Source organism: Myxine glutinosa, chromosome 12 (assembly GCF_964187855.1).
Source record: "Myxine glutinosa chromosome 12, kmMyxGlut1.1, whole genome shotgun sequence".
NCBI classification, from domain to species: Eukaryota; Metazoa; Chordata; class Myxini; order Myxiniformes; family Myxinidae; genus Myxine; species Myxine glutinosa.
This window is the reverse complement of record NC_136272.1, coordinates 3,217,901-3,245,480: the sequence shown is the minus strand read 5'-3', so window position 1 is coordinate 3,245,480 and position 27,580 is coordinate 3,217,901. Positions and strand designations below refer to the sequence as shown.

Genomic DNA, 27,580 nt, shown 5'->3' with positions numbered 1-27,580 from the left:
ACCTTTTGACCTCTTGACCTCAAAAATATGTAGGATTTTGTCGGATCACGAACTCTACCATTTGGTGAAGTTTCGTGAAGATTGGTTAAAAACTGTAACCTGTAGGCAAGTATAAGTGAGTGGACAGACAAACACACAAACACACACACGCAAACACACACACACACATACACACACACACACACACACACAAACACACACACACACACACAAACACACACACACACACACACACACACAAACAAACAAACAAACAAACCGGAGTGATCAACATACTTTTTTTTGCCAAGTAATAAATGGACCCAAATGCAATACTCTCTTCTCTGGCGAGAGGGGAAAAACAACAAAACTCTCACATTGTATACACGGAATGCAATTGGCTTTCCTACGATAAAAAAGAGAAAAGTTATTGCAGTTACTCATATGCAAACACAGAGAATTGGTGGTGCAGACCTTGGCAGATGCATGACGACACTCATCGATCAACCAATGGGAGATACCCGTGTTAAAACAGATCCCATGAATGAATATAGGCAATGTTTAAACCATGGGAATGCAGGTGAGAGAATAGAAGAAGAGGAAGAAGAAGAAGAGAGAAGAAGAAGAACTACTTTTAGAGGCCATTTTTCCCTGCAGAGCAGGGGTTGGCCTTTTTCGGGCACCGTGGGGCCCCTCCCTTTTTTTGGAGCAATGTTTTATGCCCTTCCTGCCGCCAACCCTGTTAGTCGCCTTTTGCGACACACAGGGAATTACCAGTGAACTGGTACTCAATTTGCCGACCTCGGAAGGATGACAGGCTGGTGAGAGATTGAGAAATTATATTCTTAAGGTATCCAAGGCTCTCGGAAAAACTAATAAATATATATAATTATATTACATGAAGGAGAAGGACATTCCTTTTACATCAAATAATGAAAAGTAAGGAGAAGGCAGGAAGCACAAAGGACCAGGAAATAATCTAAGGGAATGATTGCTGGTCAACCAGAGGCCAGAGCAGATCTTTCGTCTCCTGGGCCAATGGGCTCACACCTGCATGCTGCCTCATCCCATCATCCTGGGCCAATGGGTTCACACCTGCATGCTGCCTCATCCCATCATCCTGGGCCAATGGGTTCACACCTGCATGCTGCCTCATCCCATCATCCTGGGCCAATGGGCTCACACCTGCATGCTGCCTCATCCCATCATCCTGGGCCAATGAGTTCACACCTGCATGCTGCCTCATCCCATCATCCTGGGCCAATGGGTTCACACCTGCATGCTGCCTCATCCCATCATCTTGGGCCAATAGGCTCACACCTGCATGCTGCCTCATCCCATCATCCTGGGCCAATAGTCTCACACCTGCATGCTTCCTCATCCCATCATCCTGGGCCAATGGGCTGAAAGCAATCAATCCCTTGAGCCCAGGTGGGTACCTGTACCTTACATTTGTGTGATAGCAAGGTCATGATTGTGAAAGGAGGGATCGGGGCTGAAACCTGAACGAGAGGAAGAGGTGTCCTTGGATAACTCAATTTTCTTCCTTTCTTTGAATGATGTGGATGAGTCAAAACTACAATTCCCTCCGTAAATATTGGCAGAGTGAAGTGAAATTTGTTATTTATAAACTGAAGAAATTTGGATTTGAGATAAAAAGGATGAATATGACAAGATTACAGAATATCAGGTTTTAGTCCTTGGAATATCTCTCTCTATCTCTATATCTTCTATCTTCTATATAAATAAAACACAGGTTGTGTGTGCGTGTGTGTGTGTTACCTATAGACTCCTAAACGGAGAGGCTCACGTACTTGATTTTTGGCATAGACATGGCCATTGGGCCTGGGAAGGACATGGCCTACCTAAAAATGACCTCCGATGACGAGATCCATATTTTTTAGTCATATTTAACTTAGCGCATTTCAGCGAGGAACATTATACACTGAATCTCAGCCTGTGCCAGAGCAGCTCACTGATTCGCTCAGAGCGATCACGTGATGTTCCATCCTTGCCGCAAGACTCGCTCATGCACTTGATTTTTGGCATAGACATGGCCATTGAGCCTGGGAAGGACATGGCCTACCTAAAATGACCTCCGATGACGAGATCCATATTTTTCATTCATATTTAACTTAGCGCATTTTAGCAAGGAACATTATACACTGCATCTCAGCCTGTGCTAGAGCAGCTCGCTGATTCGCTCAGAGCGATCACGTGATGTTCCATCCTCGCCGCCAGACCCCCCTCCTCTTCCCCCTCCTTCCCCCCTTCCCCTCCTCCCCTCCCCCCCCCCATTCCCCTCTGCCCCCCTCCCCTTCTCCCCTCCCTTCCCATCCCTTTCTTCTCCTTATTGTGAGGCAGTTGCAGGAGAAGTAAATGGAGAAGAGGAAGAAGTTGTTTCTTGGGTTTGTTGATCTGGAGAAAGCATTCGATAGGGTTCCACGCGAAGTAGTGACATGGGCATTGAGGAAGTTTGGAGAGGAGGAATGGTTGATCAGAGTAGTGATGGCAATGTACAAGAGAGTGCGCACAGCTGTAAGGATGAAGGACGGGAACAGTGGTGAGTTTGAGGTGAAGGTGGGAGTGCATCAGGGGTCGGTACTAAGTCCACTACTATTTGTAGCTGTGATGGAGGTGCTGGCTCGGAACGTAAAGGAGGGTTTACCGTGGGAGTTGTTGTATGCAGATGATCTGGTGTTGATTGCAGAAAGTATGGATGGACTGAAGGAGAAGATGAACAAGTGGAAGGAATGTATGGAGACAAAAGGTCTGAAGATGAATATCAGAAAAACGAAGGTGATGGCAAGTGGTAAAGCATGTGGTGAGGTGGAAAGAACTGGGAAGTGGCCGTGTGCTGTGTGCAGGAAGGGTGTTGGAGTGAACTCCATTCAATGTACAATGTGCGCTGAGTGGGTTCATCAAAAATGTAGTGGTCTGAGAGGGTCATTAACCAGTGTGGCAGCCACATTCAAGTGTAAGGTGTGCGCAGAGGGAGCTGCAGATGGAGGAAATGTTGATTTGGATCTTGGAGACGGCGTGAAGCTGGAAGGTGTGAAAACATTTTGTTACCTCGGAAACATGCTGAATGGAGAAGGTGGATCAGACTCGGCAACGGTTGCTCAAGTGAGATGTGCATGGAAGAAGTTTCGGGAACTGAGTGGCATGCTGACGAGGAGGGGAGTGTCGTTGAAGCTGAAGGGAAAGGTGTATGCTGCATGTGAGAGAAGTGTTATGATTTATGGGAGCGAGACATGGGTGAACGTAGAGCAGCAACGAAGGCTGGAAAGGGTGGAAATGCGAATGGTTCGGTGAATGTGTGGAGTATCATTGAGAGAGAGGAAGGCAAATGATGAATTGCGAAAGATGATGGGAATAGAGCCTGTGATTGATGCTGTGAAGAGAAACATTTTGAGATGGTTTGGTCATGTGTTGAGGAAGGATGAAAGTGACTGGTTGAGAAGAGAGATGGAAATGAATGTAGAAGGAAGTAGAGGACGGGGAAGACCGAAAAAGACTTGGCTAAAGATGGTCGAAGAAGAAATGCGGGCAAGGGGGTTAACAAGGGGAGATGCAGAAAATAGGGCAAAATGGAGAAGATTGTCATGGGGGTCACAAGGCTAACCCCCGCTCTCGCAGGGAAAATGGCCTTAAAATTCCTGTTGTTTTTTTTGTTGTTGTTTCATCAACATCGCTGCCATCATCACTCCTGCCATCATCGTCTTGTTCGTCATCATAACCTACTCGTATTGGGATTACGACACGTGTCTTGTGCCATACACTTACATTGTGATGTACAAGACACTCCGCTTGTTTTACAGCTGCAAGAATTTTGAGGACAAGCCTCGTCAGACGCACATCCGCATGCAACAACTTTGAGAAGTTCCACCGGTGCCATTTCTGATGCACCCACAATTGGATGATGTTTCCATCAACAATGCGCCATCTATATTTTATTATATTAGGGTCAGGTGGTTCTTTCTCCTTGACAGATTTCCACAAAGAGCATTGGGAAATAGTGTGTAGGACATGTTGTGTTGCTGTTGTTTTGTTGTTTCGGTTGCTGGTAACATCTTCATCTTGGGTTTGTCCTTTTTCTCGCTAAATATTTGGTGCCGAAGTTCATCGAGAGTGACGTCACTCTTTGTGGAGCCGTGGAGCAATCTTAGCAAATGACAACTTGTTCTTTGTCTGCATCTGGGTTTCCATCTGGGTTTCCATCTGGGTTTTCATCTGGGGATCCATCTGGGGTTCCATCTGGGGTTCCATCTGGGTTTCCATCTGGGGTTCCATCTTGGGTTCCATCTGGGTTTCCATCTGGGGTTCCATCTGGGTTTCTATCTGGAGTTCCATCTGGGTTTCCATCTGGGTTTCCATCTGAGTTTCCATCTGGGTTTCCATCTGGGTTTGCATCTGGGTTTGCATCTGGGTTTGCATCTGGGTTTCCATCTGGGGTTCCATCTGGGTTTCCATCTGGGTTTCCATCTGGGTTTCCATCTGGGGTTCCATCTGGGTTTTCATCTGGGTTTCCATCTGGGTTTGCATGTGGGGTTCCATCTGGGGTTCCATCTGGGTTTCCATCTGGGTTTCCATCTGGGGTTTCATCTGGGGTTCCATCTGGGTTCCATCTGGGTTTCCATCTGGGTTTCCCTTTGATTTCCATCTGGGTTTCCATCTGGGGTTCCATCTGGGTTTTCATCTGGGTTTCCATCTGGGTTTCCATCTGGGGTTCCATCTGGGTTTTCATCTGGGTTTCCATCTGGGTTTGCATGTGGGGTTCCATCTGGGGTTACATCTGGGTTTGCATTTGGGGTTCCATCTGGGTTTCCATCTGGGTTTCCATCTGGGTTTCCATCTGGGTTTGCATCTGGGTTTGCATCTGCGTTTCCATCTGGGGTTCCATCTGGGTTTTCATCTGGGGTTTCATCTGGGTTTCCATTTGGGTTTCCATCTGGGTTTCCATCTGGGTTTCCATCTGGGGTTCCATCTGGGGTTCCATCTGGGTTTGCATCTGGGTTTCCATCTGGGTTTCCATCTGGGGTTCCATCTGGGATTTCATCCGGGTTTCCATCTGGGTTTCCATCTGGGGTTCCATCTTGGGTTCCATCTGGGTTTCCATCTGGGGTTCCATCTGGGTTTCTATCTGGAGTTCCATCTGGGTTTCCATCTGGGTTTCCATCTGAGTTTCCATCTGGGTTTCCATCTGGGTTTGCATCTGGGTTTGCATCTGGGTTTGCATCTGGGTTTCCATCTGGGGTTCCATCTGGGTTTCCATCTGGGTTTCCATCTGGGTTTCCATCTGGGGTTCCATCTGGGTTTTCATCTGGGTTTCCATCTGGGTTTGCATGTGGGGTTCCATCTGGGGTTCCATCTGGGTTTCCATCTGGGTTTCCATCTGGGGTTTCATCTGGGGTTCCATCTGGGTTCCATCTGGGTTTCCATCTGGGTTTCCCTTTGATTTCCATCTGGGTTTCCATCTGGGGTTCCATCTGGGTTTTCATCTGGGTTTCCATCTGGGTTTCCATCTGGGGTTCCATCTGGGTTTTCATCTGGGTTTCCATCTGGGTTTGCATGTGGGGTTCCATCTGGGGTTACATCTGGGTTTGCATTTGGGGTTCCATCTGGGTTTGCATTTGGGGTTCCATCTGGGTTTCCATCTGGGTTTCCATCTGGGGTTACATCTGGGTTTGCATTTGGGGTTCCATCTGGGTTTCCATCTGGGTTTCCATCTGGGTTTGCATCTGGGTTTGCATCTGCGTTTCCATCTGGGGTTCCATCTGCGTTTCCATCTGGGGTTCCATCTGCGTTTCCATCTGGGTTTCCATCTGGGGTTGCATGTGGGGTTCCATCTGGGGTTACATCTGGGTTTGCATCTGGGGTTCCATCTGGGTTTCCATCTGGGTTTCTATCTGGGTTTCCATCTGGGTTTGCATCTGGGTTTGCATCTGCGTTTCCATCTGGGGTTCCATCTGGGTTTTCATCTGGGGTTTCATCTGGGTTTCCATTTGGGTTTCCATCTGGGTTTCCATCTGGGTTTCCATCTGGGGTTCCATCTGGGGTTCCATCTGGGTTTGCATCTGGGTTTCCATCTGGGTTTCCATCTGGGGTTCCATCTGGGATTTCATCCGGGTTTCCATCTGGGTTTCCATCTGGGGTTCCATCTGGGTTTTAATCTGGGTTTCCATCTGGGTTTGCATGTGGGGTTCCATCTGGGTTTCCATTTGGGCTCCATCTGGGATTCCATCTGGGTTTCCATCTGAGTTTCCATCTGGGTTTCCATCTAGGTTTCCATCTGGGGTTCCATTTGGGTTTCAATCTGGGGTTCCATCTGGGTTCCATCTAGGGTTCCATCTGGGTTTCCATCTGGGTTTCCATCTGGGTTTCCATCTGGGGTTCCATCTGGGGTTCCATCTCGGGTTCCATCTCGGGTTTCCATCTCGGTTTCCATCTGGGGTTCCATGTGGGTTTCTATCTGGGTTTCCATCTGGGTTTCCATCTGCGTTTCCATCTGGGCTTCCATCTGGGGTTCCATCTGGGGTTCCACCTGGGGTTCCATCTGGGGTTCCATCTGGGATTCCATCTGGAGTTCCATCTGGGTGCCATCTGGTTTCCATCTGGGTTTCCATCTGGGTTTCCATCTGGGGTTCCATCTGGGGTTCCATCTGGGGTTCCATCTGGGGTTCCATCTGGGGTTCCATCTGGGTTTCCATCTGGGGTTCCATCTGGGTTCCATTTGGGTTTCCATCTGGGGTTCCATCTGTGTTTTCATCTGGGTTTTCATCTGGGTTTGCTTGTGGGGTTCCATCTGGGTTTCCATCTGCGTTTCCATCTGGGGTTCCATCTGGGTTTCCATGTAACCTCAAGTAGATCTTTGCGCTTCTCAAAAAGATTTGTGGCAGAAGCATTGATATCGATCATGTGCCATTTGACTTTGTCATGGAGATGTCAACATCTGAAAATGACCTTTTTCAGGTGAAATGCATCAGCATGGCAAACTTGTCATCGTCATCGGCAACAACCTGAATGTGTGACGTCATGACATGTTGACATAACGTGCAAAATGTAAGTTACAATGCTCACATCAGCTTCTTCATGATTGAACATGCATTGTTCCTCACCAATACGTTTCACTTTTGATGAGCCACCATTGTCACACAACAACGTGATCAATTGTTTTTGGTACTGGTGTTTGTCATGATTGCATCACTTGGAGGGAATTTCAGGCCCATGTCAGGGAGTAGTCCGGGAAGACTTTTCCTCCTGTACGTCTGTTGCGTTCATTTGTCTGTGAAGATTGATCATCATATCTGTCAAAGACAACATATGATTCTGCATGTGGATCTTCTGCCCTCATTACGTTGTCAGCCAAATGCTGCAATATACCACATTTTGGCCTTGAAACATTGTATATCATCTCATTTCCTTCATACTAGCCGAAACCCGTGGAACATCCACGGAAGGGAGGATGTGGTGTATGGATAGAGTGTACCATTATGGATGGCATCGGGGATTTGCTTGTCTGAGTAAGAGTTAGGAAGAAAGATGAGAATGAAGAGTGCGTATATGAACAACGATCGCCGACACCGGCACAAATGCATGCTCTGGATTGTCCACTCAGTGGACGGCTTGCTTTCGCCTTCGCCTGTCCAATCAGCAGACGGCTTGCTTCGCCTTCGCCCAGCAGACGCCAATACGATGGCGTCGTAAGATGGCGTCGTATCGGCAGTTAATCGGATGCTTTTGGGCCCCAACGTCGGCTAATTCAGATTTTGCGAGTATGGCTTTACGTGATAAACAAAGAGCGCGGTTCGTAGATCGTAAATCCATTAGTGCCGTGGGCATCGGGTCACTGGGTGCGGCGTAAAAGGGACAACAAAGTCGAGTCCTTACGCTATTATTATATAGATATCATCACTTCTGGTTGATGGCTGCTGGCATCACCTATGCCAAGCTTATGCAGCAATGGTGCCTTTGATGACTTCTGAAGTTGCCCATAGTGATCAAACAAAGATGAAGGCACAGGTGCCAGTTCATACTTAAATACTGTTGACAATTATGTTTATTTTCTGTGACAGGACTAGCATACGCTCATATAGCTTTTCCATATTGTATGACCAATGCAACCTGTGGTGATATTGACCAATTTATCAGTTTCAGGTTGCAACGGATCAATATGCTTCTTCATTTCCATCCGAATTTTGTTCCTGTCTTCTGTATCAACTGTCAGAAAACCAAAATTGTTGTTTCCAATGCATTTGTTTACTCACAAAGCGTATGAAAACATCTTTACATCAATAAATGTGGTCCAGTATTAACAAAGCTCGAGTGAATTGAGGATTTCACGAAGGCGTCGGTGGCCATTTTGTTTTTACGTTTAAAAAATTGCCTAGCAATGACAAGGTGGCACCCTCCGGAATTACATTCAGGACATGCATGTGAACAAATATATGAAACAATTTGCTTGCTATACCCCATTTTAAGTTCACTTGATTAACTGCTAAGTATTCAGAAAGTATTCACACACCTTGACTTTTTCACACCTTGTTGTGTTACAGACTGAATTTAAAAGTGGTTAAATAGAGATTTTTTTGGTCACTGATCTACGCATAATACCCCATAATGTCAAAATGGAATTGTTTTTTTGGAATCTTACACAAAATAATTAAAAATGAAATATTGAAATATCTAATTTACATAAGTATTCAACCCCCAGAGTCAACACTTTTTTTTTTTTTTTTTTTTTTTTTTTTTTGTATACAAGGTCGAGGCTCGTGAAAGAGCGAACATTAATCACACAGAAAGACAAACCGACACATAAAACATATAACATAGGGAGCGGTAGACAAGATGGGGAGAGAGGGGGAAGGACACAAACACAACATTTGAGAGCAGGGACCGAGAGACATGGAGACATCGAGAGATCTGAGAGAGGGCGAGGGCTTTGGGGGGGGGGGGGGCGTGGGAAGGGGGCGGTGGGAGAGGTATAAAACATATGGACACTGCCAGGACTTCCAGGAAAGAAGTTGGAATTCCAAACAAGGTGGATCTGGGGTGAATTAGCGGGGGTAGAAAAGATCAAGGTTTTGGATGGGGGAAGATAAGAGATGGTGGTGAACAGCTGTTTTAAAGACCTGGAGGGAGGAGTGGGATTGAAGGGAGTGAGGGAGTTTGTTCCAGAGGCGGGAGAAAAGAGGAATGAAAGAGTGAAGGTGAGCAGAGAGCCGAGATTTCGGCAGTTTAACCATCAGAGGGTTGCTGGCAGATCTTGTGCGACCTGTAGGAATATTTGGGGGACAGAGCACAGAGAGAGCTGGGGGTGCAAGGCCGGAGAGGAGTCGGTAGAAGACAGAAAGACCACCTACCTGCCTGCGGTGAGTGAGTGAAAGGCCCTCAGAGATAGCTTCATCGCGGGAGATTCCAATAATTCTGAAAGCTTTGGTTTCAACAGCGTGAAGCCGAGCTAGGTGTGAGGCAGGAGCACCGGCCCATAGGGTAGAACAGTATTCCATTGAGCTGCGGATGAAAGCCTTGTATGTGGTGAGGAGCTCAGGTGTGCCGAGGAAGGACTTCGCACGACGGAGGATGCCCAGTCGGCGACTGGCTTTGGAGGCCAGCTTGGAAATGTGGTTTTCCCAAGAAAGATCATGGCAGATAGTGAGACCCAAAATCTTGAGCGACAGAACTTCTTGGAGAGGATTGTTGAGAAAGTAGATGGGAGGGTTGTCCAGTCGATCTTTTCGGAGAGACATAGTAAGAGTGTGAGATTTGTCAGGATTGAAAGACATGTTCCACTTGTTTGACCAGTCTGTGATTTTGTCCAGGTCTTCAGAGAGTGAGGAGGCAGCAGACTGCCGATCTGAGGGAAGAGGAATGGAGCGGCAGAGAGTGGAGTCATCAGCAAAGAGATAGAGAGGATTTTCGAGAGAGTCAGAGAGATCATTGATGAAGACCAGAAAAAGCACGGGGCCCAGAACACTGCCTTGGGGAACTCCAGCCTGAACAGGAAGAGGAGATGAGAGAAACCCATTCAGGGCCACACGTTGACGACGACTAGAGAGGAAGTCCGCCAGCCATGCGTGGAGATTTCCATGGATACCAAAGGAGGAGAGTTTGGTGAGCAGAGCGGGGTGCCAGACCGTGTCGAAGGCACATGATATGTCGAGGGAGACAGCTCTAATTTCCTGTTTGGCATTGAGGACCTCCATCCATTGTTGAGACAGCAGAAGCAGCATGTCCAGAGTAGAGTGACCTGGTCTGAAACCAAATTGATGATCAGAGATCAAGCCATTGGAGAAGAGGAAAGATTTCATATCCGAAGCAATGATGGATTCCATGACTTTGCTGATAATTGGGAGAAGGCTGATTGGTCTGTAGTTGCTAGGATCTGTTTTTGCACCTTTTTTGTGCAAAGCGGTGATGTTGGCTGATTTCCAAGCAGATGGCAGTTGACCTTGAGCAAAAGAGAGGGTGAAGAGAACAGAGAGAGGGTGAGATAGAGCAGCAGAGCAGGATTTTAGGACCCGTGGGCTGATGCCGTCGGGTCCAGTTGCAGAATCAGAGTCGAGGGTTGACAGAAGCTTTTCCACCTTGTCAGGAGGAAAGGACACGGAGTCCAGGAGCAGCAGGGTACGACTGGGTATGGTGGGTACAGAGAGGGATGGGTTTGGGACACAAGATTTAGAGGCAAACACAGAGTTGAGGCATTCAGCTTTTTCACGTGCGGAGTCAGCTGTGTAGCCGTTTGAGGTAAGGGAGGGGATGGAGGGGGAACAAACACCAGAAACGGATTTGACCAGATGCCACCAGGATTTGGAAGAGGGAGACAGATAAGAGAGTTCGGTCTTGAGAACGGAGAGATATTGTTTCCTGGCTCTCCTGAGGGTGGACACACACTTGTTTCGGGCTTTGTGAAAGGAAATGAGATTTCCTTCCGTTGGATTTGCTTTCCAGGAGACGAAGGCAAGTTGTTTCTGGGCAACAGCCTCACCACAAGATTCCGTGTACCATGGACGGGAGGAAGGGTATGACAACTGAAGACGAGATGGGATAAATCTGTGCATGAGAGAGAGCAATTTACTTTGGAAGAATTCCCAGGATGAGTTGATGTCAGAGGTGGTAGAGATGGGAGACCAGTCCAGATGATTGATGGCTGCTTGAAGACCGTGCCAGTTGGCCTGAGTGAAATGCCAGACTCGTCGACGCTGAGCAGGCTCCCTGAGGATGGTCAGAGAGATGTCCACTTTAACAAGGACATGATCAGATGATCCGATCGGAGCACAGCCTTTGGCAGCGATTACAGCTTCAAGTCTTCTTGGGTATGTCTGCATCAGCTTTGCATCTCTGGATTTGGGGAGGTTCTTCCATTCTTCCTTGCAGAGTTGCTCAAGCTCTGTCAAGTTGGATGGGGAGCGTCGGTGAACAGCAATCTTCAAATCTTTCCACAGATTTATCAATGAGATTCAAGTCTGGGCTTTGGCTGGGCCACTCATGCACTTTCACGTTGTTGTTCTGAAACCACTCCAGTGTTGCTTTGTCTGTATGCTTGGGGTCATTGTCCTGTTGGAATGTAAATCTTCACCACAGTCTAAGGTGTTTTGCACTCTGGAGCAGGTTCTCCTCAAGGATTTGTTTGTATTTGGCTCCACTCATTGTTCCCTCCATCCTTACAAGTCTCTTAGTCCCTGCCACTGAAAAGCATCCCCATAGCATGATGCTGCCACCACCATGCTTCACGGTTGAGATGGTGTTAGATGGGTGAAGAGCTGTGCTCAGTTTCCGCCAGACGGAGCACTCTGTATTCAGGCCAAATAGTTAAATTTTCGTCTCATCAGACCATATAATATTTTGCCTCGTTCTCTGAGTCTTTCAGGTACCTTTTTGCAAACTCCAGGTGTGCTGTCATGTGCCTTTTACTCAAGAGTGGCTTCCGTCTGGAAACTCTCACATAAAGTCTACATTTGTGAAGTTCTGCAGATACTATTGTCCTTCTGGCAGGTTCTCCCATATCAGCCAAGGAACTCTGTATATCTGTCAGTGGTCATTGGGATCTTGGTGACCTCCTGACCAAGGTCCTTCTTTCCCGGTTGCTCAGTTTGGTCAGACGGCCAGATCTAGGAAGAGATTCTAGTTCCATATTCTTTTCATTTCCTAATAATGGAGCTCAATGTGCTCTTGGGAACTTTCAACACTAACTTGTTTTATACCCTTCCCCAGATCTGCGCCTTCTCATATTTATTTCTCGGAGTTCTCCAGACAGTTCCTTGGACATCATTGTAGAGTTTCTGCTCTGACATGAACTGTCAACTGTGGGACCTTATATAGAAAGGTGTGTTTCTTTATAAATCATGTCCAATCAATTGAATTGACCACAGGTGGACTCCAATCACGTTGTGGAGACATCTCAAGGATGATCAAAGGAATCGGATGTACCTGAGCCCATTTTGGGATCTCATAGCAAAAAGGTTGAATACTTCATAACTCAAGACTTTTCAACTTTTCATTTTTATTAATTTGTAAAAAATTTCTAATAAAAAATAAAAAATCCACTTTGACATTATGGGGATGTGTAGATCAGTGATAAAAACATCTCAATTCAATCCATTTTAAATTCAGGCTGAAACACAACAAAATGTGAAAAAAGTGAAGGCCACAAGACATAATACTAGATGCGCTTACTTATAATGCATGATATTTTTACCTCCGCTATCGAAGGTGGATGGAGGTTATGTTTTCACCCTTGTCTGCCTGTCTGTTTGTTACTTGCAAAGTCGAAGATTTTTCAAGTATATTGGTTGGTCTTGTGCATCATTACTTGGCAAAAAAGAAGAAGAATTTTTGACAAGTATGTTGATCACTCCGGTTTGTGTGTTTGTCTGTCCGCTCACTTATACTTGCGTACATGTCACAATTTTAAACCGATCTTCACGAAGCTTCACCAAATGGTAGAGTTCATGGTCCGACACAATCCTATATATTTCTGAGGTCAAAAGGTCAACATAGGCCATAGGTCAACCACTTTTTTCAAATTTCTAAAATCATCAATTTTCATCAGATTGACTTGAAATTTGAATAGCATTTACATATCGGCTAACTGAATTCAACCACTAACTATTTTTGAGATCAGAGTAGGCCAAAAGGTCAACATAGGCCAGAGGTCAACCGCTTTGTTCAAATTTCTAAAATCCTCAATTTTCATCGTTGAAACTTTAAATTGAAATGGCATGAAATTTGAATAGGATTTACATATCAGCAAACTGAATACAACCACCAACTATTTTGGAGATCAACATAGGGCAAAAGGTCAACAACATTTTCGAATTTCGAAAATTCTCCATTTTCATCTGATTGATTTGAAATTTGAATAGGATTAACATATCAGTTAACTGAAATCAACCACCAACTATTTTTGAGATCAACATCGGCCACAGGTCAATCTCCTATTCAAATTTCTAAAATTCTCCATTTTCATCTGATTGATTTGAAATTTGAATAGGATTTTCATATCATTTAATTCAATTCAACCAACAACTATTTTTGAGGTCAACATAGGTCAGAAGGTTAACATAGGTCAAAGCTCAACCACTTTTTTCAAATTTCTAAAATCCTAAATTTTCATCCGATCGATTCGGATCCGGCTAGTATAATTTTTCAGTGATTCTTCATAGAGCCAAAACCAATATATAGCAGGGTATCTCAAAAGGTTGTGGACGGATTTGGACGAAACTTGGTGGACAGGTTGGGTGTGTGACAAGGACCAATCAATTCGATTTTGGTGAAGATCTGAATATGGAATCGGATACGAAAAATTATTTAATTTCCAAGTAATTCTTCACCATTGAGAGATCGGGCAAAAAGCGATTATATAACATGATATTTTCGAAAGTTATGGACGAGTTATGACTAAACTTGGTGGACGAGTTAGTTCGGCGACAAGAACAAGTCGATTAGATTTTGGTTCAAGTCCGAATCCAGATCCAGCTTATCAGTGGGATACAAAACATAAACTGTTCAGTCTGACGGAGGTATGCACTCTACCGAGGTATGCACTCTACCGAGGTATGCGCTCTACCGAGGTATGCGCTCTACCGAGGTATGCGCTCTACCGAGGTATGCGCTCTACCGAGGTATGCGCTCTACCGAGGTATGCGCTCTACCGAGGTATGCACTCTACCGAGGTATGCGCTCTACCGAGGTATGCGCTCTACCGAGGTATGCGCTCTACCGAGGTATGCGCTCTACCGAGGTATGCGCTCTACCGAGGTATGCGCTCTACCGAGGTATGCACTCTACCGAGGTATGCACTCTACCGAGGTATGCACTCTACCGAGGTATGCGCTCTACCGAGGTATGCGCTCTACCGAGTGCCGTTCTAGTGGGCTGTTGTTTCAGTTTATTCCAATATTTTAATTAGATCCCTTAAATAACATTGGAGTCGGTTTGTTGTACTCCAGTGTCCTCTTCACCCCACTTTGTGCTTTCCCATGAGCTTTGACTGCAGTATTTAAAAATATTATTAATTATTTGTCTCATCATCTTTGCAATAACAATTGACTGTTGAGGAAGGTCCCTGCTTGGATATCGGGACAACATTCATCAGCTAATGGTAGCCTCATGTGGAAGAGCAATTCAAGTTGCATCTTAATTGTGATGGTATTCCTCGAATTTAAAGGATATTATTCTATCTGCATTGACACTTCACTTTGCCCCTTCCTGCCTTAATCAGACATTGCAAGGCCAAATGTTTGCCCTGGGTGTACTTCATTACTGGAAGTGCATCATTCCATCGTTGTTTATTTGCTTACCTAACCTCTGTGCAGGTACAATTAAATCTCAGCACAAGGCATTCGAGCATTATCTTACCCCCCCTCATCCCTCACAGTTTCCCCTCCCTAGGGATACAGAAGTGAAACTTCCTTTCCCTTCCTGAGAAAGGCTTCGGAGATATTCCCATGATTATAATTAGATGTTATGTTGGAAATTTGACAATTATGGTTTCAATTTGTCTCTTTATCATGCATCGTAAATGTTTCCATGAAAGCGCAACTTGCGTGCTGGTGGAATGTACTAGAATTCACTCAAATGGCCATTTTCCTCTTGGGTTTGTGGGGTTATAATTGCAAACCCCCGCGGCTACATCCTCTCAATCCATCACTGTGCTCCAATCACTCCATGACGGTCGTTCCGACAACACTCGGTTTTTAGCCTCCGGTCGTCGTCGGCCCGGCCGGGGGCTTGTATCATGGACCCTTTCAGAGCCCGTACTCGAAAATAATTGGACACATTTCTTTCATATTCGGCACATGTAATAATATCTGGGCATAAGGCACATCATATCGGGATTATATTTCCCAATTTAGGGATTAATTTTAAAATGATTTACGGGAGAGAACAGTACAGGATTGTACAGTATTTGCATTCAGAAAGCATTATTTATTTATATACACCTTACCATCTCACCGACCAACACCTTGAATTATATATTTACTCATACATACTGTATCATCTCCACTACCTATATACTCGTATTAATTGATTACTTGTGAAATTGAAGATTTGGAAGTACGTACTGTATATTTGCTTTCTGAATATATTTGTATGTCTGATAAACCCATGGACTGGAAAGAGTGCCAGGACACAGCACTCATGGACTGCAAAAAGTGCCAGGACACAGCACCCATGGACTGGAAAAAGTGCCAGGACACAGCACCCATGGACTGGAAAAAGTGCCAGGACACAGCACCCATGGACTGGAAAAAGTGCCAGGACACAGCACTCATGGACTGGAAAAAGTGCCAGGACACAGCACCCATGGACTGGGAAAAGTGCCAGGACACAGCACCCATGGACTGGAAAAAGTGCCAGGACACAGCACCCATGGACTGGAAAAAGTGCCAGGACACAGCACCCATGGACTGGGAAGAGTGCCAGGACACAGCACCCATGGACTGGAAAGAGTGCCAGGACACAGCACCCATGGACTGGAAAGAGTGCCAGGACACAGCACCCATGGACTGGAAAAAGTGCCAGGACACAGCACCCATGGACTGGAAAAAGTGCCAGGACACAGCACCCATGGACTGGAAAAAGTGCCAGGACACAGCACCCATGGACTGGAAAAAGTGCCAGGACACAGCACCCATGGACTGGAAAGAGTGCCAGGACACAGCACCCATGGACTGGAAAAAGTGCCAGGACACAGCACCCATGGACTGGAAAAAGTGCCAGGACACAGCACCCATGGACTGGAAAAAGTGCCAGGACACAGCACCCATGGACTGGAAAAAGTGCCAGGACACAGCACCCATGGACTGGAAAAAGTGCCAGGACACAGCACCCATGGACTGGACAGAGTGCCAGGACACAGCACCCATGGACTGGAAAGAGTGCCAGGACACAGCACCCATGGACTGGAAAAAGTGCCTGTTTTGTCAAAAGGAAATCAATGAGAAACTTCAGTGTCCGACGATTTTGCCCACAGATTTCAAGGAGCAGGCTACACATCAATCGCCGAAACATTGGGGAGATTCAGTGGCCTCGGCTTGCTGCCATGGAATATTAATTTGAATCATCTAGATGAGGGTAGGATGGGCTTAATAGTGGGGCAACTTAGCATAACAATTGTGCATTTTGTGAGGAAAGCACCAAATTTGGCACACTAGTAGACTATCATATTATGAAAAGATCTGGATATTGGGCCATCTCAGATTCAGAGATTTGATTTTTGCAAGATTTCGATTCGATTGGGATCGAAGAGAACACCTTCTTCGTCTTCTGTACAGTGAAGTTGCCAGCCCTGAATTCTCTGGCTACATCTGGGTGCTTCATTGGGAGTGCAACCATGTCCCTCAGGTGAACAGGGACCCACCTGGCATAGTGTGTGTGGTCTAAGGCATGGAACCATGGGACCAGTTCCGTCAGGGCATCAAGGTACGTCGTGAATGAAGCCTGCCGCAGAGAACGCACGTAGACCAGTACCAACATCTCTAGTTCCAGCACAGTTGCCCAGTACTGAAAGTTGGGAATGTCTTCTCCTCTCTGGTGACACCGGGCTTCGAACTCAGGCAGGTCTTGTCATACAGTGGCGTTCATACGCACGGTGTTGCAGGATGTGCAGTGCCGCTGCAGTGATTTGATGAGCTCTTCTTGTGCGGGTGACGTGGGCAGCTCGCAGGAAGGAGTCGGCCGTCCCTGGCGTTGCAATCTCAGCTTGCAAATCTGCAAAATCTGCAAATCTTGCAAAAATCTAATCTCTGAATCTGAGACGGCCCAATATCCAGATCCTTTCATAATATGATAGTCTAGTAGTGTGCCAAATTTGGTGCTTTCCTCACAAAATGCACAATTGTTATGCTATATTTAGCTTAGCTGCCGGACTATAAGCCAACATTCCTACATAGGAAAGCAAAATGATGGATGAATGATCCTGTGTGGAATGAAAATATAGAGATATTGAGTTTAAAGCAGAATGAGGAAATGACATCAGGGTTTCTATCCAGGACATTCGCGGATTCTCTATTTGCAGTTTCACCATTGACTGGATATACAAACATTCAGACTGGGTACGTTTTTGTCCAAGTCCTTCACGATCCTGCTGTCAATACCTGACGTTCGACTGAAGGTGGCACAGGAATGTGGAATTTATTGAAAAGATAATAAATACTTACATAAATTGCTAACTGGTATCCCCACCCAGGTCATACTATCGTATTCAACTAAAGTATCAAACAAGCCCGGCTACGCCGTCGTTAGACTATCGGTCTGGTTAACCAATAACGTGGTTTTTTTCATTCATTTTTGGAATTCTTGGTTAGTGGGGGTAGGAAAAATATTTGGTCTTTCAACCAATGAAAGCGAAGAGTCCTGACCACTGGAAAATTTGATGGTGGCCATTTTGTAACATGGCCGCCATGGCTAACGGAGGGCATTCTGGGAGTGCCTTCAACCTTGAAAATGATTGTTATATCACATAGTATCGACGTACCAGGTTTCATGTTTTTATCATGAAGTGTTTTATCATGAAGTGCATGTTTTTATCATGAAGTGCACGATTTTTTCACATATCTGCCAGAATACTACAGCTGTTGCATCTGCCGAACCTCAAGAGATTATTCTCCACCGTGCATGCCCTGCAGTTTCATCGCTGCGGATTTTGCTTATTCTCTCCTATCCTGCTCCTGCAAATTCACATTTGTATATGCTTGCTTGTGTTGTCTCTTGGGATTTAACTTATTATTTTGTCAGAGTAACTGTTTGGAAGCCATTTTTAGTGTTGTGTTTTGTCTTTACTTTGTTATTTCATTTATTATTATACATGCATGCCCAAACATAAGCAATTTTCTCCTGCCCGTTACTACTACAAGATAGCTGGATAATGAGTAATATCTTACCTGGGCATCCCTGCATTCTGCAGGATTCTTTTTCTTTTGGAGGACCAGCACACAACCGTGAATCCTCAGCGATGGTGCAATGACGGCTGCGAGTCTTGAAGCTCAGGCTACATGGGCCCGAACAATCTGACCAGGCTGACCAACATGTCCAGCCGCCTTCACCTGTGGAACACACATTGCTGGTAATCGCACTTTCGGTAGCATCATATACCTCTCGGCTGTCACACATTTATACGATAGTATTTAACATCGGGGCTGCAAGGATGGCGTAGAGGTACGCACACTCGCATCAAAGCTCTCTAGCATGGGTTTGAATCCCAACCCAGGTATAAACTGTCATCCCCGTGTTTCACATGGAGGGTGATTCATCAGTGTGTGTGCCATCCCTCGGATGGACCAATGGACATTCAACGGGCATCCTGTCAGCCAGTAATAGTTGGTGGACATTAAAGATCTCACGGTGTTCTCCGCGAGGAGGAGGTGAGAGCTATATCAGTGGCACAATGAACAAATTACAAATTCCTGCCCGAACTACACAGTCGAACATCAGGCCAGGTCAGCTAGTTCGTAGAAGACTGAGGCCAAAACCTTCCCCCGACCAACCCGAAACGAACATGGGAATGACTGTGGCCATTAAAGGATAAGGATTGTATTTGAAATCAATAAATACATTAACAAAAATACCTGCTTAACCACACCACCTGTAGGATGACATACTCGAGCATGCAACACCACAGAGTGCAAGTGATATTAAAATGGATTTTGACATAGACATTCAAGCAAAGATAAGCAGTGACTTTATATAATCTGATTTGATCTCCTTTGAGAAGGCTCGTCATATTGATGGGGTTGTTAAAAGTACAGGTAGTTAAATTAATTTATACTCAATTTGATATAATCTGATCTGATCTCCTTTGAGAAGGCTCATCATATTTATGGGGTTGTTACAAGTACAGGCAGTTTAATTCATTTATACTCGATTTGATATAATCTTATCCGATCTCCTTTGAGGAGGCTCACCATATTGATAGGGTTGGTACAAATACAGGTATTTAATTCATTTATACTCGATTTGATATAATCTAATCTGATTTGATATAATATGATCTGATCTCCTTTGAGAAGACTCGCCATATTGATGGGGTTGCGACAAGTACAGGTAGTTCAATTCATTTATACTCGTTTTGATATAATCTAATCTGATTTCATATAATCTGATTTTTATATAATATTTGTATTTTATATAATATTTGTAATAAATATTATATTTCATATAATATTTGATATAATATAATCTGATCTCCTTTGAGCAGGCTCACCATATTGATGGGGTTGTTACAAGTACAGGCAGTTTAATTCATTTATACTCGATTTGATATAATCTTATCCGATCTCCATTGAGAAGGCTCACCATATTGATCGGGTTGGTACAAATACAGGTATTTAATTCATTTATACTCGTTTTGATATAATCTGATCTGATTTCATATAATCTGATTTGATATAATATAATCTGATCTCCTTTGAGCAGGCTCACCATATTGATGGGGTTGTTACAAGTACAGGCAGTTTAATTCATTTATACTCCATTTGATATAATTTTATCTAATTTGATATAATCTGATTTGATTTGATATATTCTGATCTGATTTGATATATTCTGATCTGATTTGGTATAATCTGATCTGATTTGCAATAATCTAATCTGATTTGATATAATCGGATCTGATCGCCTTTGAGAGGGCTCACCATATTGATGGGGTTGGTGCAAGTACAGGTAGTTCAATTCATTTATACTCGAATTGATAGAATCTGATCTGATTTGATATAATCTGATCTGATTTGATATAATCTGATCTGATTTGATATAATCTGATCTGATATAATTTGATCTGATTTGATATAATCTCACCTGATTTAATATAATCGGATCTGATCTCCTTTGAGAAAGCTCGCCATATTGATGGGGTTGGTACTAGTACAGGTAGTTTAATTCATTTATAGTCGATTTGTTATAATCTGATCTGATTTGATATATTCTTATCTGATTTGATATAATCGGATCTGATTTGATATAATCTGATCTGATCTCCTTTGAGAAGGCTCACCATATTGATCGGGTTTTTACAAGTAGAAGTATTTAATTAATTTATACTCGATTTAATATTATCTGATTTGATATAATCGGATCTGATCTCCTTTGAGAAGGCTCACCATATTGATGGTGTTGGTACTAGTACAGGTAGTTTAATTCATTTATACTCGATTTGATATAATCTGATCTGATTTGATACAATCTGATTTGATATATTCTGATCTGATTTGATATAATCGGATATGATTTTATATAATCTGATCTGATTTGATATAATCGGATCTGATTTGATATAATCTGATCTGATCTCCTTTGAGAAGGCTCACCATATTTATCGGGTTTTTACAAGTACAAGTATTTCATTAATTTATACTCTATTTGATATAATCTGATCTGATCTCCTTTGAGAAGGCTCACCATATTGATGGTGTTGGTACTAGTACAGGTAGTTTAATTCATTTATACTCGATTTGATATAATCTGATCTGATTTGATACAATCTGATTTGATATATTCTGATCTGATTTGATATAATCGGATATGATTTTATATAATCTGATCTGATTTGATATAATCGGATCTGATTTGATATAATCTGATCTGATCTCCTTTGAGAAGGCTCACCATATTGATGGTGTTGGTACTAGTACAGGTAGTTTAATTCATTTATACTCGATTTGATATAATCTGATCTGATTTGATACAATCTGATTTGATATATTCTGATCTGATTTGATATAATCGGATATGATTTTATATAATCTGATCTGATTTGATATAATCGGATCTGATTTGATATAATCTGATCTGATCTCCTTTAAGAAGGCTCACCATATTGATGGCGTTGGTACAAGTACAGGTAGTTTAATGCATTCATACTCGAATTAATGTAATCTGATCTGGTTTGATATAATCTGATCTGATCTCCTTTGAGAAGGCTCACCATATTGATCGGGTTGGTGCAAGTACAGGTAGTTTAATGCATTCATACTCGAATTAATGTAATCTGATCTGGTTTGATATAATCTGATCTGATCTCCTTTGAGAAGGCTCACCATATTGATGGCGTTGGTACAAGTACAGGTAGTTTAATGCATTCATACTCGAATTAATGTAATCTGATCTGGTTTGATATAATCTGATCTGATCTCCTTTGAGAAGGCTCACCATATTGATCGGGTTGGTGCAAGTACAGGTAGTTTAATTCCAGGAAGGAATCCTAATGAGACAGTAATAAACATGTTTACTTTACTTGTTATTCTAATTTTCCAACTTAGATTTTCTAACTTTTTTTTCTTTTTTAATGCAGAGTCAAGCCTCGTAGAAGTGCTAACACATTGCACATGAGAACGGCAGACCCATAACACATACAATAAATAAAGGGAGCGGGAGACAAGATGGGGGAGAGAGAGGAAAACATACAAACACAACAACAGTAGAGAACAGGTACGTCGGTCGGTAGATCTGTGGAAGGGAGAGGGACGTTGGGAGGGAGGAGGGGAGGGGAGGGAAGTGGTACATGTTTAAAACCAATTGATACAACTAGGAATTTCAGAAAAGAAGTTGGAGATTGAAAGAGGTGGATTTGGGGTGTTTTAACAGGGGTAGAAAAGATCAAGGTTTTGGATGGGTGAATACAAGAGATGGTGGTGAACAGCTGTTTTAAAGACCTGGAGGGAGGAGAGGGATTGAAGAGAGTGAGGGAGTTTGTTCCAGAGGTGGAAGAAAAGAGGCATGAAAGGGTGAAGGTGAGCAGAGAGTCTTGATTTTGGCAGTTTCACAAGAAGAGGGTTGCTGACAGATCTTGTGCGCCCTGCAGGAAAATTTGGGGGACATAGCACAGACAGAGCAGGGAGGGCCAGGCAGGAGAGGAGTCGGCAGAAGACAGAAAGACCACCAACCTGCTTGCGGTGAGAGAGAAAGGCCCTTAGAATCAGCTTCATCACGGGAGATTCCAATGATTCTGAGAGCTTTCGTTTCAACAGCGTGAAAACGAGCTAGGTGTGAGGCAGGTGCACCAGCTCAGAGGGGAGAGCAGCATTCCATGGAGTTGTGGATGAAAGTTTTGTCTGTGGTGAGGAACTCAGGTGTGCCAAGGAAGGACTTCACACAACCGAGGATGCCCAGACGGTGACTGGCTTTGGAGGTCAGCTTGGAAATGTGGTTTTCCCTGGACATATAATGGCAGATAGTGAGACCCAAAAGCTTGAGTGACAGAACTTCTTTGAGGGGATTATTTAGAAAGTCTACGGGAGGGTTTTCCAGATGGTCTTTTCAGGGAGACATGGTAAGAGTGTGAGATTTGTCAGGATTGAAAGACATGTTCCACTTGTTTGACCAGTTTGTGATTTTGTCCAGGTCTGCAGAGAGTGAAGAGGCTGCTGCCTGCCAATCTGAGGGTTGAGATATGGAGCGGCAGAGAGTGGAGTCATCAGCAAAGAGATAGAGAGGATTTTCCAGAGAGTCGGAGAGATCATTGATGAAGACCAGAAAAGGCACAGGGCCCAGAACACTACCTTGGGGAACTCCAGCCAGAACAGGAAGGGTAGATGAGAGAAATCCATTCAGGGCCACACGTTGACTACGACTAGAGAGGAAGTCCGCCAGCCATGCGTGGAGATTTCCATGGTTATCATAGGAGGAGAGTTTGGTGAGCAAGGCGGGGCAGACCGTATCGAAGGCACGTGAAATGTAAAGGGAGACAGCTCTGATATTGCTGTTTGGCATTGAGGCCCTGTATCCATTGTTGAGACAGCAGAAGCAGCATGTCCAGAGTAGAGTGACCTGGGCTACAACGAAATTGATGATCAGAGATCAAGCCATTGGAGAAGAGGAAGCATTTGATATCCGAAGCAATGATGGATTCCATGACCTTGCTGGTTATTGGGAGAAGGCTGATTGGTCTGTAGTTGCAAGGATCTGTTTTTGCACCTTTTTTGTGCAAAGCGGTTATGTTGGCTTATTTCCAAGCAGATCGCAGATGACCTTGAGCAAAAGAGAGGGTGAATAGAACAGAGAGAGGGTGAGATAGAGCAGCAGAGCAGGATTTTAGGACCCGTGGGCTGCTGCCGTCTGGTCCAGTTGCAGAATCAGAGTCGAGGATTGACAAAAACTTCTCCACCTTGTCAGGAGAGAAGGGCACATAGTCCATGAGCAGTTGGGTACAACTGGGTAAGGTGGGTACAGAGAGAGATGGGTTTGGGACACAAGACTTTGAGGCAAACACAGAGTTGAGGCATTCAGCTTTTTCACGTGCGGAGTCAGCTGTGTAGCCGTTTGAGGTAAGGGAGGGGATGGAGGGGGAACAAACACCAGAAACAGATTTGACCAGACACCAACAGGATTTGGAGGAAGGAGACAGGTTTGAGAGTTCAGTCTTGAGAGTAGAGAGATATTGTTTCCTGGATCTCCTGAGGGTAGACACACACTTGTTCCGAGCTTTGTGAAAAGAACTGAGATTACCTTCAGTTGGATTTGCCTTCCATGAGGCGAAGGCAAATTGTTTCAGGGCAACTGTCTCACCACAAGAAGACTTTTGCCTCTCTTGTTTAATTTATTTTTTGCAACAGAATGTATTAAAGTTATATCAATGTCCATTATTTGTAAGAGTATGTTTATAGTAATATTAGAAAGTAAACCTTTCATTATATATTTATATTTCAAAGCACCTTATAAAAGACAATGTCAGTTTGTGTGTTTGTACAGATGTCTGACCCCTTCATAGGGGGAGGTTTTAAATACAACCTTTGAACGCAAATGTGTGTTCGCTACGGTCTATTTATGAAGATAAAACAAACTCGAAAAACATTTTACAAAAGGGCAATTATTATGTCTCTTCTATTGGAAGTGTAGACGGTGGCTCATAAACCGAGCATCAAGGGTGGTGTACAGAAGCGTTCAAAAAAACAAAACAATAAATACAAGGTATAGGGAGGTGAAATTCACTGCACGTGATGTGCAATGCGCACAGAGTAAAACGAGTGTTGATTTACATCCCTATGATGTCTTATAAATAAAAAAGATATAAGCACACCTGACACTGGGCCGAGGCTTCAGAGAGTGGCAAGCTCACGAGGCTGCACTGTCAAATAAACTGGTCCAACCTGTCATTTTTGACGGGATTTTTACAAATAAGTGTATAGGTAGTATCCTTTATGGTGAAAGACAAGTTCAATAGTGCAAACAGAAAAACAACTTTCAGAAACAACAACTTTCAAAAACAAGGTCCAAAAAGGGAATATATTTGAATACGGCATGAATGGCAAACAGCAAAGTACCTGCACAAAGCTTCAGTCTGCACTCTCCGTACTGTGTGCTTGGGCCGAGACAAGCAGGTGTGAGGTGGCGTGTGGGCACTGGGGTGCAGTACCGCCGTCGGACACGGAACCCCAGGCCACAGGTGCGGGAACAAGACTCCCACAGTGACCAAGATGACCACCCGGGTTCTAGCTTTGCTTCGAACTGCAGTTCTACACAAGAAACATAATCATCACTTTCATGAAAGCCATAAAATAAACGACATCTCTCAATGTACCTCAAAAATGAATAAAGTGCTGATGAGCTTAAAATGGTGATGTGGAATTAGTGGGAAAGGAATGCAGGATTGGCGAATAAAAGCAGCGAAGATCATAATGCATCCTGGTGATGTCCCTGAGCTTGGCACGCTTTCTTCATCCCCTCTATGAGCTTGCCACACTTTCCTCATCCCCACTCTGAGCTTGCCACACTTTCCTCATCCCCACTATGAGCTTGCCACACTTTCCTCATCCCCACTCTGAGCTTGCCACACTTTCCTCATCCCCACTATGAGCTTGCCACACTTTCCTCATCCCCACTCTGAGCTTGCCATGCTTTCCTCATCCCCACTCTGAGCTTGCCATGCTTTCCTCATCCTCACTATGAGCTTGCCACACTTTCCTCATCCCCACTCTGAGCTTGCCACACTTTCCTCATCCCCACTCTGAGCTTGCCATGCTTTCCTCATCCCCACTATGAGCTTGCCACACTTTCCTCATCCCCACTCTGAGCTTGCCACACTTTCCTCATCCCCACTCTGAGCTTGCCACACTTTCCTCATCTGCACTCTGAGCTTGCCACACTTTCCTCATCCCCACTATGAGCTTGCCACGCTTTCCTCATCCCCACTATGAGCTTGCCATGCTTTGCTCATCCCCACTATGAGCTTGCCACACTTTCCTCATCCCCACTATGAGCTTGCCACGCTTTCCTCATCCCCACTATGAGCTTGCCACACTTTCCTCATCCCCACTATGAGCTTGCCATGCTTTCCTCATCCCCACTATGAGCTTGCCATGCTTTGCTCATCCCCACTATGAGCTTGCCACACTTTCCTCATCCCCACTATGAGCTTGCCATGCTTTCCTCATCCCCACTATGAGCTTGCCACGCTTTCCTCATCCCCACTATGAGCTTGCCACACTTTCCTCATCCCCACTATGAGCTTGCCATGCTTTCCTCATCCCCACTATGAGCTTGCCATGCTTTCCTCATCCCCACTATGAGCTTGCCACACTTTCCTCATCCCCACTATGAGCTTGCCACACTTTCCTCATCCCCACTATGAGCTTGCCACGCTTTCCTCATCCCCACTATGAGCTTGCCACACTTTCCTCATCCCCACTATGAGCTTGCCACACTTTCCTCATCCCCACTATGAGCTTGCCATGCTTTCCTCATCCCCACTATGAGCTTGCCACACTTTCCTCATCCCCACTATGAGCTTGCCATGCTTTCCTCATCCCCACTATGAGCTTGCCATGCTTTGCTCATCCCCACTATGAGCTTGCCACACTTTCCTCATCCCCACTATGAGCTTGCCATGCTTTCCTCATCCCCACTATGAGCTTGCCACACTTTCCTCATCCCCACTATGAGCTTGCCATGCTTTGCTCATCCCCACTATGAGCTTGCCACACTTTCCTCATCCCCACTATGAGCTTGCCATGCTTTCCTCATCCCCACTATGAGCTTGCCATGCTTTCCTCATCTCCACTATGAGCTTGCCACGCTTTCCTCATCCCCACTATGAGCTTGCCATGCTTTCCTCATCCCCACTATGAGCTTGCCATGCTTTCCTCATCCCCACTATGAGCTTGCCATGCTTTCCTCATCCTCACTATGAGCTTGCCATGCTTTCCTCATCCCCACTATGAGCTTGCCATGCTTTGCTCATCCCCACTATGAGCTTGCCACACTTTCCTCATCCCCACTATGAGCTTGCCATGCTTTCCTCATCCCCACTATGAGCTTGCCATGCTTTCCTCATCCACACTATGAGCTTGCCACGCTTTCCTCATCCCCACTATGAGCTTGCCATGCTTTCCTCATCCCCACTATGAGCTTGCCATGCTTTCCTCATCCCCACTATGAGCTTGCCATGCTTTCCTCATCCTCACTATGAGCTTGCCACACTTTCCTCATCCCCACTATGAGCTTGCCACACTTTCCTCATCCCCACTATGAGCTTGCCACACTTTCCTCATCCCCACTATGAGCTTGCCATGCTTTCCTCATCCCAACTATGAGCTTGCCACGCTTTCCTCATCCCCACTATGAGCTTGCCACGCTTTCCTCATCCCCACTATGAGCTTGCCACACTTTCCTCATCCCCACTATGAGCTTGCCACACTTTCCTCATCCCCACTATGAGCTTGCCATGCTTTCCTCATCCCCACTATGAGCTTGCCATGCTTTCCTCATCCCCACTATGAGCTTGCCATGCTTTCCTCATCCCCACTATGAGCTTGCCATGCTTTCCTCATCCCCACTATGAGCTTGCCATGCTTTCCTCATCCCCACTATGAGCTTGCCATGCTTTCCTCATCCCCACTATGAGCTTGCCACACTTTCCTCATCCCCACTATGAGCTTGCCATGCTTTCCTCATCCCCACTATGAGCTTGCCATGCTTTCCTCATCCCCACTATGAGCTTGCCACACTTTCCTCATCCCCACTATGAGCTTGCCATGCTTTCCTCATCCCCACTATGAGCTTGCCACACTTTCCTCATCCCCACTATGAGCTTGCCACACTTTCCTCATCCCCACTATGAGCTTGCCATGCTTTCCTCATCCCCACTATGAGCTTGCCACGCTTTCCT

The 27,580-nt window shown here is 44.9% G+C and overlaps 1 protein-coding gene across 1 annotated transcript in view; it reads right to left on the bottom strand.

Moving 5' to 3' along the window:
• The window catches only part of LOC137438283 (semaphorin-5A-like), a 109,224-nt gene that overhangs the window by 56,901 nt on the left and 24,743 nt on the right, over positions 1–27,580 (bottom strand). The window contains exons 3-4 of the mRNA XM_068133414.2: positions 24,738–24,929; positions 18,366–18,527 (exon numbers count right to left, since the gene is read on the bottom strand). Of these exons, the coding sequence (XP_067989515.2) occupies positions 18,366–18,527; positions 24,738–24,929 (354 nt within the window). The remainder of the gene's footprint in view (positions 1–18,365; positions 18,528–24,737; positions 24,930–27,580) is intronic.